The following is a 21,394-nucleotide window of genomic DNA, read 5'->3' on the forward strand; positions in this document are numbered from 1 at the left end:
TATCTAAACTGTGTTGTCATAAAATACTATTACATAAGATTAACAGGCCCTATGCCACAAAGTTCTGAAGGCCAAAGGGGGTCCAACCTGGTACTGACAAGGTGTACCTAATAAAGTGGCCCGTGAGTATATATATATATATATATATATATATATATATATATATATATATATATATATATATACAGTATATGTGCGACTAGATAGAATACAGTAGTGGTTAAGTACATTGCCTCATATGTGGGACACTGGAACCTGCCTTGCATAATGCCCAATAATATGAGCGCACAAAATAAGAGGTCTGAGTTAAATGTAGAGGAACAAGGACAAGTTAAGAGAACCTGGAACCGATGGATTGCTACTCTCACAGCAGAGAGCAACTACCATGGCTCATATTCCACAGAACGTACAGGGCTATTATTTCCAGATCCAGTGCTGGCAAGTGCTGGCCAATCAACCCGATATAGACAAGGACCAGAAGACCTGTAGCGGTGCCGAGTGACAGCAACATCAAGTAGAAGGAGTGTGAGAAGCTGGAGATGTACCACAACCTGAAAGAAGAACTAGAGAAGATGTGGAGAGTGAAGGCCAAAGTGGTCCCAGTGGTCACAGGAGCACTCAGGGCTGTGACTCCTAAGCTGGGAGATTGGCTCCAAAAGATTCCAGGAAAAACATCAGAACACAGAAATATTAGGAAAAGCTAAGATACTGCGCATAAACACCCACGCCTCTGATAGGGGAAGACACATACCTCCATTTATTTGTAAGCTTTCTCTCATAAGTCTTGACAATGGACTGTCATATTTCAGATTATATACAATTCTAATTCTTAAACATATCAATCAAATTAATATTGTTTTTACTTCTATGATTGTCTTTTGCCCTGTACTTGAGAGCTGCCTTGCTGAGTCAAGTGGACATTTTTATTATCACTAGCTTAATTTATGAAACCCAGGCACCTGTTTTTTAGTAGCTCCATCAGTCCCTGGCACACCAGGCAAAAGCCTCATACTTACCTGATCTGTTACCGCTCCAGCGGCAGATGGGGTCCTGCAGCGTGCGGTTGCTGTGTGAGTATAAAAATGTGTATCCTTAGATACAGATTAACGTGAGGTAGAAGGATACATCTGCCTCTGGCTGGGTGAAGAGAAAAAAGAGCATCTAGATTGATTAGATAATGCTAGTTTAGCTAATTCTATTTAGATAGCGCCCCTGAGGTGTTTTATATAAAATATCTTCAAAATGTAAAAACAATTTACACTGATCGACAAAAAACACATGCAATGGCCTCATTTAACAAATAATGTAGTTATGCTTAAAATTATGACATTAACCCCTTAAGGACAATGGGCGGTCCCTAAACCCGTTGAAAACAATGCATTTTGAGCCCGTACATGTACAGGCTTTAACAGTAAGGGGTTAACAGTTCTCTTTTAAATAAAATAATACTAACAGAAGCAACAGATAATTTTCACTGATGGATTCAATTACAGTTCTATCTCATAAGACCCCTGCATCTTTAAGTGCAGTAGTGCATTCGACGTATAGTCTTCCTTTTCTGAATCCTTGTAATTTAGTAATATTACATAAAATGATCAATATCTCTATAAGAGACATTCATTAGATAATAAAAAAGTACACCCACCTTTAAATAAAACATAATTTATTGTGTGTGTTTTTTTTTTATTAAAAGCTGCCTTGCGAGTGTAATCATACAATTTTAACCAACACTGCTTTTAGTCATCATCAGTAAAAAAAAAAAAAAAAAAATCCCAACATTAAATGACAGAATATAGCTGGAAAAGTATTTTTTCACATTTCCACCCATAAGTTAGTAGCAAACTGTACTTTTATTTAAACATCTTGACATTAATGTGTGCTCCCATATCTATTACCAAAAATGACATGCTGGCAAAGCCGTAACTAGGGCTTTTGGCACCTGTGCCCCATATTGACATCACATACTCTTTTTTGAACAGAAAGGAGGTGCAGGGGGATAGGCGCCACGCGGTTCAGGTGCGTTCCTCGTCTTGTGGTGCCTCTCTAGCCTAGTGGAGATTATGGCCTTTGGCCTTTGGCCTTTGGTGATGGTTTCAAAAAAGTGATTCAACAATGAATTTCATGTTTTTGCCTATGGTAAAAAAATTGACCAAGGCTCTTTTTACTTCCGAATTCTTGAAACTGTAGATTATGGGGTTCAACAAGGGTGAAGCCACAGTATAAAAGATAGAAAAGAACTTGTCTATAGTCTCCAAGTCTAAGCCCACACTGGGGCGGAAGTAAATACAGAACACCGTAAAATAAAACAGAGAAACTACAGTAAGGTGGGAGCCACATGTGGAGATTGCTTTAGATCTTCCTTCAGCGGATTTAATCCCTAAAATAGTTGACATTATGAATGCATAAGACGTTAATATTATAAGTAAGGAAAAAATACCCATCGATAGAGACAAGAAAAATACAAGAGATTTCCTAAAGCTGGTATTGGGGCATACCAGTTTTAAAAGTGGAGGGATGTCACAATAAAAATGGTTAATTTTATTTGAGCCACACAATGGAAAACTGAAAATAGTTACTGTATGCACTATAGAAGCCAGGCAGCTACTACAATAGGCTGCTGTCACCAGCCTCCAACACATAGATCTGTCCATAACATTATGGTAGGACAGAGGTCGACATATGGCAACATAACGATCGTATGCCATACCAGTGACCAAGAGGCACTCAGATGTAGCAAACATAACGAATAAAGACATTTGTATGGAACATGCCCATAAAGAAATAAATTTGATCTCTGCTAGAAAGTCCGAAAGCATCTTAGGTGTGATAGTCGAAGAATAGCACATGTCAACAAAGGACAGATGGCCAAGAAAGAAGTACATTGGAGTATGAAGATGTCTAGCTGTGGTTATCAACAGAATCATGCCAAAGTTGCTCAGAAATGAAAACATATAGATGACCAGAAAAACCACAAAGAAAAGTAATTGAAGGACGTGGTCATTGGTTAGTCCTGCTAAGATAAATTCAACAAATGTTGTCTGGTTCCAAATATCCATGAAGTTCTTGAAAGACGTTCTAAAAAATGCTGTAGAGCATAAACCTGAAAGTCAATAAAAAAACATATTTTTAGCAAAATGCATAGGTTTTTTTTAAGGAACTGTATCCAGTTTTTGAGCCATTTTTTTTTGTAAGTAGAACAATAAGATAATATAACACTGAAATGATTTATTGCTTATGAAATATCGATTACAGGTAAGCATTAAACAGCCAAGCCTGAAGTGCACCTTTTAGAAAATATTTTAAATTACAAGCTTACTCAGCATTGATTTAACCAGCAAGGACACAAATAAGAACAAAAGTGAGTTGGTGGGGTAAACGTATAAATAGATTTCACATAGAGGATAGTTAGGTCCCAGTGTCCTAGTGCAGCATTATAGCTTTATATATTATTATATCATGTATATTAGAAATGAAGGGTCACACTTGCTTGGGATAAGCAAAATGCTACTCCACCAGAAACATAGTCTAAAATTAAGGATAGTGTTTTTTTATCACTTGAAGATTATTGGGTTTACAGAAAGTAAAATAAATATACAACACAATCCAGCTACAACAGTGCAAACAAGCAATAAAAGTACACATATTGTACAAAAAATGAAACACTAAATAAATAAAAAACAACAAAAAAAACCACTAATATAAATAAATAGCAAAACATAGACTGTAGCAGAAACAGTAATGAACACACTCTACATCAACACAGTTGGCCAAGAAGAGACAACAGACAACCCAGAAGAGGGCAAGGACAAGAGAAAACAGAAAGACGAAATGAAGGGAAGAGGGGACAAAACGAAGAGTGAAGACTAGTGTTTTTTTTTTTAGCTGCATTTGATGTTATAGTAGATCTGAGTCACAGCACTAAAATAGGGTGCTCTATGCAAGGTACCAACATTTCTTCTAATAACTGGACAGAATGCTAGGATGACATGTAGTTGATACCTCTGCCCCTGATTGGCATACTCTGTGGTATAAAATTTCTCCTAGAATACAAAGAAATGTTCAATTTCCATTTGGTTGCTATGATGGTTTTTAAAACTGCCCTTTTCTGTTTCTTTGTATGGTGTTAATACGTTTTTGATCAGAATTTTCAGTTGCCTTTTCTCTATTGTTACTGGTCCTTTGGTAAAGTATCTGTGTAGATCAAATGTATAGCTAGAAACGTAAGCATTTTACTGCGTACGTTCATACTTCTTTCTGGTCTCATCTTACCTTTTCCTTATGTCTACATTAGTCCTTTGGCTGCGTCTCTATTTATTTACTATGGTTATGTTTCAATAAACTTGTTCTTAGATCAGTAAGTGAACTCTAGGGACTAGGTATTTCAACGGGATTAATTAATTTACACCACTACATCATATGAGACTTTTTGTTTTGATATAATTCTCACAACGTTAATGTTCAGCTGTAGTGAATATGCAACCATAGGCAACTTAGAACAGTGCAAACTTTTAAAAGTGAAATAACCCTAAAAATGAAATTAAAATAAAAAATATTTAAAATGTTCTGGCATATGCCTTAGTAAAATAACCAATGAACAAACTTTTGCTTGTGTACGGCATCTATAAAAACCATTGCAACATGAAAATATAAAAACGTGAGATTGTATACTTAATCTAACCTTTATTCGTGAATGCATGTTGATGTCCAGCTTGTATATTTACTACCACCAATTTGTATTCGCACTCAACAAAAACATAAGTTGACTGGGATCAGCACGACTAGCAAACTGTAGAGTTGTTGTGAGTTGAAACACAGCAGCAAATCCTGGATGCATCAATCCCTGACTTTCTTGAGAGTTGTAAATCCGATTTGGAATTGTGAATCTGCCTATATCACACCCCCTCATCATGTGCTACATGGCATAGGGTGTTGAAATGTAGTTAAAAAGTAAAAACCCTTTTTTGAAGGCATGAGGCTCATTTATGCAACCTGCATCCCCCAAACCCTGTGTTATACTGAGCGATGTTGGGGTTGAGTAAAAGAAAATATATATATATATAAAATATAAAAAAAATCTGTACCATTCCACCTTTACTGCAGCTATGAGGGTAAAGTCTATTCATCCCACACTACTCACACAAAGGATTTTTCATCCAGTGGCAGTCATGATCCACAGTGTCTCAATGTTCTCACTGTGCCCTAAGGTAGTAGGTAGTAAGAATAAGCCTTGCCTTTGGAGAACTGCTTAACTATGACAAACTGTCAAGCCCTGAGACCCACTCCTACTCAGAGCAAGGGTCCCTTACCTGCATTCAGCTCCGATGGCGGTGCACGTGGAGTAGGCTGCACCCCATGGCTTTGTGTAGCTACTACACCGCCTCTCGCATAGCTCTTATGCAAGTATATCAAGTGGCTCTTCAGTGGAGGAGTACATCACCAAGTTCTGGAGGGTAGTTGTGGAAATCCAATGCAATGAGTCTGTGCTACTTCACCCATTGCATCTGGGCTTGTCAGAATCCCTAAAAAATACCCTTGTGGAGACCACCAGTACTCTTGAGGGGATGATTCACCTAGTCACCTAGATGGACTGGAGACTTGGGGAGCGTGAAATGACGCGGATCACTCCTATCGGGCCGTCTCTCCCACAGACTCTTCCTATTCCTCCTACGACAACATCACCACCTGTGGAAGTACCCATGCAAATCGGCACGGCTTATGCCCAAGGCTCATTCTGTACCCTTCTGTGATAGATCATTTTTTTGTCTCCTAGAACAAGGCTTTCCAGATCTTTTAAAGCACAACAAGCCTACAAGCTTGTTTGTGTCTATGTGCCAGGAAGGCGGTGTGCAGACTTACATGTAAGGAACAGGGCACAGAGCAGTGAAGAAGCTGTACAGATTAGTGGGCAGAGCTATTAGTTCCTGTGCCTAGGTTTGATGCACCATGTGTACCTGGCTCAACTGTCCCTGTATAAGAAAGAATTGCTCTGCACCCTACTCTGTATAACTTCTTCACTGCTTAATCGTGCTATAATCATATTTTGGGGTCTAAATTAACATAGAATATGTCAACCTCTCTGGATACAAATGGTTCAAATACCACAATAGTATAAAATTCAAAATCTTTATTCAGTCCGTTTGTACCCCCTTGTAGTGCTTAAATACCGGTGTGTTTTCAATAAAACTGAGTTCCTGTTTTCACCTCAACATTGATGCTGTCTGATGTTTGGGGTGGGCTGCTGTAATAACTCAGTGTCCCTTTCAGGACGGTACATGCGCTGAGTAAGCTAAGCTAAGGCTAGCCACAGTGCCAACCAAAGCCAGCCTTAAGTGTTCTGGCGCCCTGTGCGGACTACTCCTCTGGCGCCCCCTTCTCACTATCCCCTGCCCCTGTTCACTACCCCCCTTTGCCCCTTCTCACTATCCCTCCCTCTGCCCCTTCTCACTATCCCCCCCTCTGCCCCTTCTCACTAACCCCCCCTCTGCCCCTTCTAACTATCTACTCCCTATCCCTACTTCTCATTATCCTCACTTACCTTGTCTTCCCGCTCTGTCGCGGTGCCGGCATTTCATGTTGAGCGCCGGAATATGATGTCATATTCCGGCGCTCAACAGGAAATGCTGGCACTGCGACGGAGTCACGGAGAGTGAGGGGCCCGAGCGGTTGCTGAAAACCACTCTGCACCCCTGCCCGGGACTTCAATGAAAGCATCTGGTTTTTTTTTGTTTTTTTTTACTTTATTTCACATGAAGGATGTTAAATAAAGTTTAAAAAAAACAAAAAACACAATGTTTTAATTTAAGTCCCGGGCAGGCGCCCCGGCTGCCATGGTGCCCACCCCTAAGGCCGGCCGTGGTGCCAACCCAGATCTAGTGCAACGGCATACCCCTTCTCTCTATAACACTGGTTCTGTCTGGCGCTAAAGGTGTTTACCTCTGGTGTTGCGGCAGGAGGAAGTGTAGTTTGGTGGGAGTACCCAGTCAGAGTACAGGGTGTCCTGTCACTGGTGAGACCTTGACGGACTTGACCTGGGAAGCAAGTCAGGAGTAAGGTTATATTTTAGTCAGTGTGTGAGCTTCTAGTCTTTCTACCAGGATGTCATTAACAAGTAGAAATTAAGCAGGAATTCCAAACATTATCCCCATGTTGCACATACCCTGTCCTGCACTCGGCAAGGAGAATTAAACGAGTATCCCCACCAGCTGCTATTATTACACAGCAGTTTTGGACATTCTCACTTTTTGGGTTCATCCAACTTGGATTAAACAGTCAGTCGCCGGCCAATAGTGTAAACCAATATGGGGGTCCTAGATGCTGTTGCTGGGAAGTGCTAGTATCTAAGGTGATAGGGTGCAACATCAGTAAATGACACTACCATTCAACGGCCTTAATAAAACTCTCAATGTCACAAGGGCACTCATCAAAGCTATTAAAAAACGGATGCGTTACTTTGAGGCCTGCGGTTGAACTAGAACTCTTGTTACAGTTCTTTATTTCTAGCACTCTTGCTTCTTGCCTTTCTTGCTCTGCTGCTGGGATCAAACATATGGTTATTAATACACACAAAGGCAATAAAAGAACGTTATCACAGATAATAATGCAAGCATGTTTTTTGGGTAGAGGGCTCGGTGATGATGGGAGTAAATCAGACTAAGGGGGGATTAGGCAGGTAGTCTGCCTAATACTTTTGAAGACTACTAATACTTAACATGTAATCTGAGACATTTGCATGGATTAGCACAGACAGTCTGGGTTAATGTTGCAAGAAAGGTGACTGTAACATGTAACTATAGTTTATTTTCTTGTATTGTGTAATTAGACTAATTATTTGGCTAGCCAAAGAAAGGCATTCCCTGAGCTCAAATTAATCGCTGTGGGTCTGTTGTAACAGTTACTGCATCTAACATTGTTTTTTTGTTCTGAAGATTATTTAAAATTGCCTATACTCTAGAGCTTGTCGCTCCCAGCACAAAAACCCCAATGGTTCCATGATTATGGCTTATGGGACTCGATCCCTCTTGACAGAACTCTATTTTGTAATAACTTGTTTCTGTGTGTTTGTATTTTGGGCCTAAATATTATGTATTCTATTAGCCCTATTAGTATGGAATTATCCATACCATAAGCTTCTGTGTCTCTCTTACTTACATACATTTTCTGTACAGTGCTGTGCAAAAGTATTAGGCAGGTATGAAATAATGCTGTAAAGCAAGAATGCTTTTAAAATAGACATGGCTACGGTTTATTTTTATAATTTAATAAAATGCAAACTTAGTGAACAGGAGAAAAATCTAAATCAAATCATGACAGGCTCATAGTCGATCCGTGGGCCTTCTAGGAAAAAACCCACCAGAATACCCAACCCCCCAAAATAAGACACGGACACCAGAATTGCAGTGGAAATTATATATGGCCAAATATTTGCTGCCATTTTTCTGCACACCAGTTAGAGTGTTTTCTTGAATAGTTAAGTCGCTTGGCATTGTTTCCATGTCTTCCATAAAGACTTCTCTGGACAGTAGATGGGTGTATGAGGGTACCACTGTTTTCTGCCAATGCTGAGCTGATGCCACTGCTCGACATCTTCAGATTGGCAAGGGACGTAAGCATGATGTGTTCTTCATCTGCTGTACTTCCTTGGCCGCCCCCCGCATCTACAGTCCTCAACATTTTTTTTTTTGGACATAATATCTGAAAATCCCTCTCTGTCTTGAAATTTCTGGCATCCCCAAAACAGATGCAACCCCAAAAATGCAAGGAACTTCCATCATGCTTCCATGTTGCCTGCAAACACTCATCCTTGTACTGCTCTCAAGCAACTTTACACTCATATATTATTTTTTTGTGATTGAAAAAACATTTATCTAAAAAAAGGAATTTCAGATTTGGTTGCCCACATCTCTACAGAGTTTTCTAAAAACATTTGCTTACCAGCTCAGACTAAACATGTTTTGGTAAATGTGTGCTGGTAATTATAGAATTTTTCCACAAGGTGTCACCTGTCCACTAGTTTATGAATATCTGAATCAACATAAAATTTTGAAAAACACATACCATGCTATCTTTGTTTGACTGTAGGTAAAATTTTATTGTATAAGTATACTAAAATGTAATAAATCTAGATCAGTAGTAATATTTCCTGTGCTCTATTAGTTTTCTTCACATCATATTTTTATTATATTCATGATACATTTATTATATTATATACATTTTTATATATATTAAAAGTAAGACGTAAGGAACGCTGTAGGCGCACCGGTCATTTGCCAAGTGTGCCAGATAGCTGCGGAAGACACTAATACTGAGTTTGTATGTTACAATGTGGTTATGTGTATGCTTTGTTTAGCCTGACTATGTGATATTAAAATATAGAATTTTTTTAAATGTCTGAGCTAATTTGCGAAGAATATTCGCTTTGTGGCATTTTTTTTGTACAAATTAGACTGGTTCATTCGGATTTGTACGAATTTTAATTTTAAAAAAAAATTGCCAGTTCCGTTAACGTCTGAAAACAAGGAGGGACCCCAATGAAACAAACTAAAACTAAGCAGAAAGCTCTGAATTTTCGTTTGCATTTCTTTGTGTTTGTGTTTTTTTCACTCTCATGCACTCTTGATCACGCTTTCTCTCACACTCTCTTACTCTTTCTCTCACACGGTCTCTCTCTCAAAGTCCCTCTACCGATTCCGTGTCTCGTCCCTATTTTTTGCAGCTCAGCATCTTCTCTTGACTCTTCTTGTTCTTCTGTCTTCTTGTTCTTCTGTCTTCTGTCTTCTTTGTTCGTCTGCTTCTCCCAGTATCAGCTCCGTTAACCAGGCCTCCTGGCTTTCCTTGTGGGGAAGTACTCCAAGAGGCCAGAATATTTCAGGCGGAGTTGCGGAGAACGTGAAGAGTTTCAGCACCTCTCTTTCTCCGTAAATGGGTCTGCATTTTTCTGGACACTCGTAGTACTTCCACAAAAGGGCCGGAGCAAGGGCGCACCCCAAGGAGGCAGCCTTTCCCTAGTTCCTTCAGTTGAGGGATAGGGTATGCTCAGAGGACCTCCCTTTTGAGGAAACGCTCTAGGAGGCCTGGTTAACAGAGCTGATACCGAGGAGAAGCGAACAAAGTGGAAGTGACTTGTCATTCCTCCTCTCAGGGATTTTACAGCAATCAGCATCAGCGATATTCTTGCATGTGTCAGGGAGGCGGGAGCAACAACCGCATATCCAGGAGACTCCCGGAACTTCCAGGAAACTTGAGACCTCTGTATTAGTTATACATCACTGTGCTGTGGCAAAGACAAGACCACGGTTCAGGTTTAAGTTTTGAGTAGTTTATTGATAAGGATACAGGGAGAGTTAAGCTCTGAATTCCCACATCCAGTATTTATAGAATAATCTCACATAGACTAACATAGATTTCTGGGTAGGTTATACATTCTTGGCACAAAGTTACCCCCAATGAGAATAAAGTAAAATATAAATTTTAAATAAAATTGTAAAACTAGTTAAAAGTAGAATATGTTTACGGCACAACGTAACTGTTCGAGGTTTGGTGAGTCCATTGTTAACTATGGAAAGAGTCCCTTAATATGTATAATATGGAAAATCTTAATAAACAAATAATAAATAAATAAATCGGTTTAATGAGACCAAAGAAGCAAAAAGTGAAACAACATCCCATCCCTAGTACACACACACTCTTACAGGGTTAGTAAAAGACAAAGATGGCTGGATTTATTCTAATTACTGAAAATCGAGGCCCCATTAGTCCAATATTTCTTCGACATCACTAAGCATATTTTTCTACTATTGCAACTACTAACCTACAGCATTACCCTTTTTGAGCAAACATCATTGTGTTAACTACAGTAACACAGAAACATATATAACACACATTCCCTTGTACAACATATTTTATGTTTGAAAGCACCATTACAGTCAAAGTCCTTTTTATTTGAATGCAAGGGTGCCATTGTGCAGGGCCGGCCCTACAATGGAGCCGACTGGGGCAATTGCCCCAGGCGGCACTTTAGAAGGGGCGGCACTTTGCCGCCCCAAGCGCTTTTTTTTTGTTGTTTTTTTGAAGCGGAGGAGAGAGACTCGCCGCAGGACTGTTTAAAGGTAAGTGTGTGTGTGTGGGGGGGTAGATTATGGCGTCGGCAAAGTTTAAAATGCCGCCCCCCCCGGCGTCGGCGGGGGGGCGGCATTTTAAACTTCGCCCCAGGCGGCGTTAAGTCTTCGGCTGGCCCTGCCATTGTGTATTAAGGTTAATGCTCATGCATGCACAGTTGGTAGTCCAACAACTGCATTAGTACAGAGAGCAAGTGGTGCTTCTGAAAGAACAATTTTTTATTTCACTGGAACGCAGAACAAATAAACTAATGACAAAAACAACACATTTCAGTGACAACTTGACCCTTTCAATTCCAGCACATGGTCTAAAAAAAAGCATAAACAGTCTAAAAAAAGAAGCCATAAAGCTACTTTTATACTAATTAATAAGACACTGAGTTCTATAGATTCCTATCCAATTATGTTTTCCACTTTAATCCATCTACAGTGTATATCATATATGAATCTAACTAAACTGCATTGCTCGATGATTCAAGCAGCCAATTAGTGGCAAGAATAGTCAGACCATTTTGGAGGTGCAGTTGCAGCAACAGGGCTGCAGTTTTATCCTCAGGTAAGTGTTTTTTTTTTAGTTTCTGAAGGATGAGAGTCACAGAATTTTTTCACTTTCTCATTAGATAGGCTGCCAGAGACTCTAAACGTCCCCTTTAACATTGAAAACGCCATCTACAGTGTTTCAAGAAGTAATGGGTCTCAGTTAACATATATTGAAATCAGTGAAGTCAAGCATCAATAAAATGTATTTTATTATCGTTTTCTTGTTTATTGATACAAGCAAAAATAGTATTAAATATATATTTTCACAGATTCACAGAGTCGTCCTGTTTTTAAGAAAAAAAAAACATAATCAAAAGATAGGTTTGTGTATAAATGTTAACGCCATCATGATCTTAGTTTGTTTTCACTTCCATCTTTTTCTTACAGATGTTCTATCAGAGATTTTACCTGGCCAAGTCTTGACAGGGCACTCTTTACCTCTTTATTTCTTAGACTGTATACAAGAGGGTTTAACATGGGAGTTAAGGCTGTATATAGGACAGAGAAGATCTGGTCAAGCTTATCAGAGCTTCCTGATGTTGGTCCCATGTACATACAGAGAATTGTTCCATAAAACATCACTAGAACAGTCAGGTGGGACGTGCAAGTAGAGAAAGCTTTTCTTCTACTTTCCTTTGATTTAATGTGCAGGATACTAATTATTATTTTAACGTACGATGTTATACTAAGCAAGAACGGCAGGAGTCCAAATAGCAGACACTCAATATAAATAACAATATGAAAGCTTGTGTCGGCGCAAGAGATTTTAGCTATAGCTTTAATGTCACAATAAAAGTTCTGAATCCTGTTAGACTGACAAAATGATAAGTTGGAAGCGAAACTGGTACAAAATAGGGAATTCCCACAACCAGATACCCAAATCAGTACCCAAATCATCACAATCTTTTTCCGGTTCATGATGAGATGGTACTTCAAGGGGTTACAAATGGCAACATAGCGATCGTACGCCATGACGGACAACAAAATAATTTCACTGCTCCCTATGAAATTATAAAAGTACATTTGAATGAAGCATTGTTCAAAGGATATTGAGTTGTTCCCTGTTGCTAGAATGTCCATCAGTTTCGGCAGGGTGACTGTGGTGTAACATATGTCTACAGCAGACAGGTTGCATAGAAAGAAGTACATTGGGGTATGTAGACGAGAATCCATTGATACCACTACAATAATGATTAGATTTCCCAGTAATCCAATCAAGTAGATACATAAAAACATCATGACAAGGAGAGTGTGGTTCTCTGCATTATTGGAAAATGCCACAATAAGAAATTCTTTTAGAAATGTTCGGTTCTCCATTATCCAAACCTTAAAGGACCAGGCGACGGTTGGGTGCTCTGAAAATAAAAAACACTTTATTTATATTTCTATAACTTTATGCATATAACAATCAAAAAAAAATATTACATACAAATCTAAATATCCATTGTAAAGGGGCAATGCACTGCTTTTTCCGTAGATAAAACATTTACCCCAACCTTAATTATAGTAAAAGTATGTTTTATAGTTACTAATAACTGCATTAAGTTACTAACATCTATATTAGGTGCTATAGTAAAACAGAAAGCATTGGAGCGATATGTCAAGGGTTAGGTGATATGTGTTAACCCCTAAATTATGAACCAATTTTTTTTTACATTAAAAGGTATATCCTTGTACAACAATAACAGTTACTGAACTGTCACTGAAGGTGAGGTTCATGCTCTCTTTTTTTCTCTTGTCCAGCCACATGTCCCCTTGATTCGATCCCATCTCATGTTACCTAGTCTCTCTCATGTACTCTTGTCCCTAGCTCATATCTATGCTGGGCAAATGTCTGATGGGCCAGGCTTATGGCTCTGCTCATTTACCTTTACTGATGCTTGTGCAGCATATCCGATAGCATATGGCGATGGGCTGGATATAAGGTAGAATAGTAACATCATTTAGAAGTCAACTCTTGTGTTCAGGTACATCATTGCTCAATTAAAAATGAATTAGAGATTCAGTACTGTGCAAAAGTTTTAGGAAGATGTGAAAAAAATGCTGTAAAGTAAAAATGCGTTCAAAAATAGACATATTAATAATTTATTTTTATCATTTAACAAAATGCAAAGTGAATGAATGGAAGAAAAATCTAAATCAAATCAATATTTGGTGTTAACACCCTTTGCCTTCAAAACAGGCGATGTTAAGGACTGTAGATGCAATGGTCAGCCAAGGAATCTTAGTGCAGATGAAAGACATATCATGCTTCCCTTCGCAATTGGAAGATGTCCAGCAATGCTATCAGCTCAGAAAACAGTAGGACCCTGCTACACCTATTTATTGTCCGCAGAAGTCTTGTCAGAAGTGATCTTCATGGAAGACTTGTGGCCAAAACGCCATGTAAACAAGGTCAAGTGGAGTGCAGAAAAATGGCAGCAGGTTCTCTGAACTGATGTCAAAATGTGAAAACATTGCCTGCAGCAGAAGGGAGTTTGTTCTGTGAAGGGCTGGAGATGGGTACAAGAATGAGTGTCTTCTGGCAGCACTGAAGTAGCATGGAGGTTCCTTACAAGTTTGGGGCTGCATTTCTGCAAATAGAATTTAGGATTTGGTCAGAATGAATCGCCTCCTCAATGTTGAGAAGTACAGGCAGATAAGTACCATCATGCAATACGATCAGCTGGGCATCTGATTGGCCCCAAATCTATTCTGCAAATCCACAGAAAAACTGTGGTTAGTTCTTCAAAATGTTTGAAACAACCTACTTGTGTACCTAGAAGAACTGATGCTGTTTTAAAGGCAGTCACTCAGTTTACATTTTATTAAATGATAAAAATAAACTACAAGCCTATTTGTGAATGCATTGTTAGTTTACAGCATATTTTTCATACCCCCCCAAAAAAAACATTTGCACGGTACTGTATATGTAGAGAATCTAGTCCACGTCCCCACCAGCATGATGATAAGTTCTCAAAAAGTATTTGTGCATTAGACATAAACAGAAAACAATTACCATTGCACCTGGTACATTTCAATGGTGTGATGATATAGGAAGAACAGGAGATTTTGCTTTCCTCTACAATAGGATCGTATTTCTTCCTGAATTTTTCTAGAATTATTATATGCAGATACATTTAGGAAAGACATTTAAATACCTGATAAATTCAGCCCTCAAATTGTATTTATTCCTTAATTCTTGGGAAAGATAAATCTGAAACCAATCTTTGTACACATGTATACCAGAGATATGATGTTTCGATACAAAAAGGTTTAAATTCATTTTGCACTTTACGGATCAGATGCTTTCAGGTGCAGAAGATGTTAGACACCCTGTTAAAAAATATATATGTAAATAATGCATAAAAAACACATCTTGGATTCTATAAAATGCCAAACAATTAGCACACGTCAAGAAACCAACAATGAAGCTTGTTGACTGATCCCTATATATGTATAAATGGAATTTCCCATAACAAAAAATGTAATTAAATTATACAAACAGTATACAAAAATCAACCAAGACCATATACTTATGTTGAAAAAGTAAAGAAGCCAATTAATAAGACATCCAGTCTATTATGATTTATTTAAAAAATAGAATATGAAATATTAATCGTTATATGAAATATGTAAATTGAGCCTGCCTAAAATTATGAATCACCTAAAATATACATTTCCCATTTTAAAAAAAGCAGAGAGAACATAACATACCTAAGGAAAAAAAATATGAATAACCACCAGTGGCATTTTGCCTGTCAGCAAGCAGATTTGAAGAGTGTATGGAGATTTACTGATCACTGTGCTATAACCATATATATATCTAATAGATCCTTTCTATAGGGAAAAATCCAAGTCATGGGATTGCCTCTATAAACCATTTGGCAGACGGAATTATCTTTTCACACATGGGTGAACTATCAGTATTTTAGTTCTTTCTCCATTATCACATTTATAATACTGCTGGGAAACCTTGGCCATGTTATTGTATTTTACAATATTATTAATATCAGAGACGTTATTAAAGGAGTAAATACAAGATCAGAAACATACTTTTCTAGTACTGGAGAAAACACCCAAGCCATTTACCAAAAATATTTGTTTATATTTGTCTCTTTTTTAATTTTTGCTTGCACACTTAATTGTCATGTGACACAAAAACAGACACTGCTGCTTATATGTGATTAAACCTTCAGATTAAATAATACATTGGAAGATATGCTTAATATGCTAGAGAACTCAAATAATGGTTTTAGGGCCCTCCTCACCTGTTGTTTCTGTAAGTCAAGTTGTTATGTTAGATACTACGTGTTATGACCTGTCTATCCATTGTACAGCGCTACGGAATTTGATGGCACTATATAAAAAAAATAAAAAATAATAGCAATGGTAGAACATTTTAAACTCCCTGACTTATTGTGAATTGTTAGGGTGGCTGAGCTGGCCATGCATCATGCATTGTTAAATTGGTATGAAGACTTTGACCACTTAAAGACCAAGGTTGTTTTACATTTTTTTACACTTATCTGTAACAAATTGTTTGTTGTTTTTTTTACAGGGCTTTCATCTGAAACCATACCCATACATACTAAACAATGTTTGGTCGTACATAACCAAACATTAAAAATGAACATAAAAAAATAAAAACACATTTTCTTAGTGTTGTCTATAATTTCATCCACAAATACATTTACATACCCAGTATATATTTAAAAAAAAATATTACATTTTAATTTTTAAAATACTTCTTTTTTGTTTTGGGCAGCATGACACACAAACAACAGACAAGGACAACCCTCGGGTGCCTATTCTGGTGCCCAACATCTAAATTGATTTATCACGCAACGAACAGACCGCTTATACCTCTATCTGAGTAATGATACTCCCCTCACTGAATACATGATCATGTAAGGTTGTTTTATTTCTTACACTTCCAACTTACAGAACTGAGTCATGGTCATAATGTACATCTGATTCACATTAATACCACCTCTAGGTTACCAATCCACCACCATATATATACTCAGAAACGTGGCTTTAACCACAAGCGGCTGCAAACGGCTCTCCCTGCCACATACAGAAAATGTATTTATACCACACTTTCCTCATTAACATACTTAGTTAGTATCATTTTTTATTTTTTTACTACACAGAACATCCATTTTAGTCACTTTTTTATGAGCTCCCCAGAGCCTATAACGTGACCATTTACACAATACAGAAATTTCCATTGTTACATTCACAGTTCCCATACTACAAATAAATCAATTAAGTATCACACCTACACTGCAAAATGGATATAATCTACTGCAGCTCTAGTAGCATACCTAGTGTGTGTGTGTGGGGGGGTCATCAGGGGGGTGCCACCACGCCGGCAACCCTCCAGAGATGGACTGTATTGTCCGTCACTAGAGGGGCAGGCTCGGTTGGGGAGATCAAGAATCTCCCTCACACCAGCTTAAAGGCAATCAACGGAGCGGGAGTTAATGCTCAGTTGTTATTGATACTTTTTTTTTTATACTTTTTTTATTTAAAGTAAGTAACACACCAGTAACACACAAAAAATCAATAACAATATTAATATAGAATACTAGATCATGGGCATGATAGGCGTGTGATTGCTGTTAGCAATTATATATATATATATATATATATATATATATATATATATAGTTATTACATTTTTTTGTCTGATTTTGGTGTTACTTACTTTTAATAAAAGTGTGGGGTTTTTGTGTTCTTTTTTTTATAAAGGCGTGGGGGGGGGCTCATTTTCAGTTTAGGCCAAGTGAATGCTGAATTATAGGTTTCAGTCCAGAATTTTCATTTTGGTGCATTCCTACTATATACAAAGCCAGACACTGGAGTGGTAGGCCTACACCACATCAATGTTTGGCTTAGTATATAGTGATAGGGGTTATGGACATCATTGTCAATTTCTGGCTCACTTCATAGTTATATGGATTATGCTATACCACAGTCAATGTGTGCCTCAGTGTATATAGTGATAGGTGCTATGCTGTACGACCATCAATGTGTTCCTTGGTATATAGTGATAGGTGTTTTGCTGTACCACCGTCAATGTCTGCCTCAGTATATAATGATAACAGTTATGCTGCACCACTGTCAATGTGTGTATTAGTATATACCGATAGAAGCTATGCAGTCTTAAAGTGTGTGTGGGGGGTACCACATACAGGATTCTGCCCCAGGTGCCAAACACACAGAGTAAAGTAAGTAATATAGAATTGCAACCTTTATACTGTATCTTACATTTTAAATTGCATTTTATATTATATCATGTTTTGTAATGGAATTGTAATTTTATTCCATTCATATATATTTTGAGCATTTATATGTGACCATTTTTCCAATATGACATATTTTATACATATATGATTATGTCAAAGGATAAAAAAAATCTTTATTTTTTATTTTCATACACATTCAGAACTTAGATGCTTCTTCTTTTTACTTTTATTTTTGTTTCTCCTTATCTTTCCTTGTTTCTCTCTACAATAAGGTTACAAAGTTTCCTAGGGACTTATGAAGAAGCCTTAACAGTGAAACACGTCAAGTGCACAGCAACATACATCTTTTTATCAGAACAACAACTGCCTATTTAACCAACAATCATATTATTTTAACCAACAGCAATGCATGTGTAAAAAACTCCAACAAAATAAAGTTTCCACAAACTTTGGAAGAGATTTGTGATGAAATGGTCCTAGTAATGTTAAGCTCATTTATTTATGTTTCTTCAATTAAAAAAAATCCTTTCATGTTTTAAAAAAAGATTATGCGAGTTTCAGGCAAAGGCATGTGAGTTTCTGCTTGTGAAAGCAAGATTTTTCACTAGTAAACTTGTGAGCAGGGTCCTCTACACCTGATTTATCAGTTTGTCTTAGTCTGTCAATTCTAGTCTTGTCATTCCCCCTTGAATATATGTATTATTAGAAACAGTGCGTAAATTGTTGGCGCTATATAAATAAAAGATAATAATAAAGTAATAATCACCCTGTAAAAGGGTGACCTATGGATAGACTTTAATAGTGTTAAATTATTCATAGATCTAGTATATAGTTTAAAAAAATAAAATGTAAGCTATTAGAAAAGTGACATAAATGTAAAAAATATTTTTATTTTAAAGCTAACATGCTGTCTATGAGCTTAACCAATAACGAATACAACAACAGCTATATTAAAAGAAGTATAACTTGTGTGTCTCTTCCACTCTATAATAAACATTGTATATACAGTGAAATTTAATATAATACAAGTATTTAATCTTGTTATGTAATATGGAAGGCTTCTACAGCAAAGGTTTTAGGTGTTGCAGATGTTGCTTATGTGTACACAATGTGAGCAGCCCAATTATTGGATCTACTTGATTATTAACCCCCTATTATCCCTATTTTGTAAGCTACTGATTTTTTTTTTTAGGGATGGAATAAGTAGAAAAAAAGATAACACAAGGGCAGCATTTTTTTATATATGGCTGTGACACCTTTTTCCACAGATCTCTGTCTCTCTGGTGTTAAAGAGTCCCTCGCTTTTAAACTAAATCTTTTCCTAGGTTTTAATCTTAGAATCAATATTTGACTCACCGTTGACTTACATGTCTAGAATTCATCCTCATAACTATTCTTCTCAAAGCACATTTTACATCTTTATTTCTTAAACTGTATATGAGAGGATTTAACATGGGGGTCACTGCCGTATACATAGCCGAGAACACCTGATCTAACTTATCTGACTTTCCTGAGGTTGGCATCATGTATGTGCATATAGAAGTAACATAGAACAGGAGAAGAACGATGAGGTGGGATGTGCAGGTGGAAAAGACCTTTCTCCTACTTGCTTTTGACTTAATATGCAAAATGTTGTTAATTATTTTAATATAAGAAGTCAAACTGAGCAAAAAAGTGCAGAGTCCAAATACCATGCAATCTACATATATAATAATGTGAAACGTTATTTCGGGACATATTTTTGCAAGTGCTTTGGTATCACAATAGAAGTGCTGGATGCTGTTGGAACGACAAAATGATAACTTGGAAACAAAACCAGTAAAAATAGAGGCATTTCCCAAACCTATTGTCCAAATTATGAACATAAGAAGTAAAACATGCTTATTATTCATAATAAAATGGTAGTGTAAGGGGTTACAAATGGCAATATACCGGTCATATGCCATACAGGACAATAAGGTAACCTCTGTTCCAGCTGTAAATACAAAAAAGTACATCTGAGCAATGCATTGCATATAGGGTATTAAGTTATTCCCAGTGAGCAGAATACCCATCAGTTTCGGAAAAATGACCGTGGTGTAAAAGATGTCTATTGTGGACAAGTTGCAGAGAAAGAAGTACATGGGAGTATGTAAATGAGCATCCACTATTACAACTATAATTATAACTACATTCCCAATGATTCCGGGTATATATAGAAAGAAAAATAAAATGAAGAGAAGAGGCTTTCTCTCTGTATTGTTGGAGAATGCAAACATTTTAAATCCTTCAATAATAGTCTGGTTGTCCATCATATATTTTCCTGCAAGGAGAAAATAAGAATAGTTTTAATAGTTATACTTAGAAATATTTTTGAAAAGTACTTTGATTTGCAATAAATACATTTTATTAAACATTCAAATTCTAAAATGCAATCAGAAAGAATTACTCTGTTGTTGGATTGAGGGATGTAACTTCATGGACCAAGAGGGTCAGTTGTCCCAGGCACTGCAAGGTGAGGGGCTCGCTTAAGCATCCCCCATGACAATACTCGTGCACCACTATCAGCGTCCTACCGTTAGTTTGGGGAGAGACCTCCAATACTACCCCAGGCGCTAATAGCCCTAATTACCGTATTTGCTCGATTATAAGACGAGGTTTTTTTCAGAGCAAATGCTCTGAAAAATAACCATCGTCTTATATTCGAGGTCGTCTTCTAATCAGACCTCAAATAGAGGTCTGACTACAAGACTAAGATCCAGATGCCCCGCAGCACTGCAGGGGACCTGGATCCTTCTCTCCTGCAGCCAGTGGGCATCTGCAACCTCCTCTGACCTGACCTTCCAGTACTCATTCTTTTGAAGTGCCGGCAGCAGTAGCATATAGGGGGTGTAAGGCATATATGGGGGCAGAGTGGCATATAGGGGGTGTAAGGAATATCTGGAGGCAGAGTGGCATATAGGGGGTATAAGGCAAATCTGGGGGGCAGATGTGCATAACTGGGGGCAGGTTGGCAAATAAAAGGAAATAAAAACATTTTTCTCAATCATAGTTTTAATTATATAAGAAAAAATAGTTTACATGAATCAATATTTACTAGTAAAACTTTTTTCTTATAGGGGAGTCTTATATTCAGGCTTTTTCTTTTTTTCCTAAATTAATTTTCACATTTTGGGGGGGGGGTCTTCTTATAATCGAGCAAATACGGTATTAAATTATGGATTGTTTAAAATACTTTGTGATATTTTGTTTCTGACTCACAACACCCTAAATGCGTTATTAAATATGACACAAATTTGTAGACTATTTTAAATAATAATTCTTGTGTGGCAATTGGGATATTCTGACATTTCCTGCATTTACATTTTACTTCATGCAATGCAGAAATTAGTTTCTTACCTCAATGAGAATGTGATTGTATGAGTTACTCCAGGATTTGATGGGAGTTAAATAAATTGTTTCAACAAGCTGTTATGTCCAGGTTTTGCCTGAGTTTCTGTTGGTTGGGATACATTAGAAGCATAGAAA

The 21,394-nt window shown here is 37.4% G+C and overlaps 3 protein-coding genes across 3 annotated transcripts; all 3 read right to left on the reverse strand.

The window, feature by feature from the left end:
* Positions 1–2,093: 2,093 nt before the first annotated feature.
* On the reverse strand, positions 2,094–3,056 carry LOC128491499 (olfactory receptor 154-like). Its single transcript, XM_053463818.1, has one exon. It carries the CDS (start codon positions 3,054–3,056, stop codon positions 2,094–2,096), a length of 963 nt encoding a protein of 320 aa, XP_053319793.1.
* Positions 3,057–12,035: 8,979 nt separating this feature from the next.
* LOC128491501 (olfactory receptor 1-like) lies at positions 12,036–12,890 on the reverse strand. Its single transcript, XM_053463819.1, has one exon. The coding sequence runs from the start codon at positions 12,888–12,890 to the stop codon at positions 12,036–12,038; it is 855 nt and encodes a 284-aa protein (XP_053319794.1).
* Positions 12,891–19,239: 6,349 nt separating this feature from the next.
* LOC128491502 (olfactory receptor 1-like) lies at positions 19,240–20,178 on the reverse strand. Its single transcript, XM_053463820.1, has one exon. The coding sequence runs from the start codon at positions 20,176–20,178 to the stop codon at positions 19,240–19,242; it is 939 nt and encodes a 312-aa protein (XP_053319795.1).
* Between the last annotated feature and the right edge of the window lie 1,216 nt (positions 20,179–21,394).

The sequence above is a fragment of the Spea bombifrons genome, chromosome 4, assembly GCF_027358695.1.
Source record: "Spea bombifrons isolate aSpeBom1 chromosome 4, aSpeBom1.2.pri, whole genome shotgun sequence".
NCBI lineage: Eukaryota > Metazoa > Chordata > Amphibia > Anura > Pelobatidae > Spea > Spea bombifrons.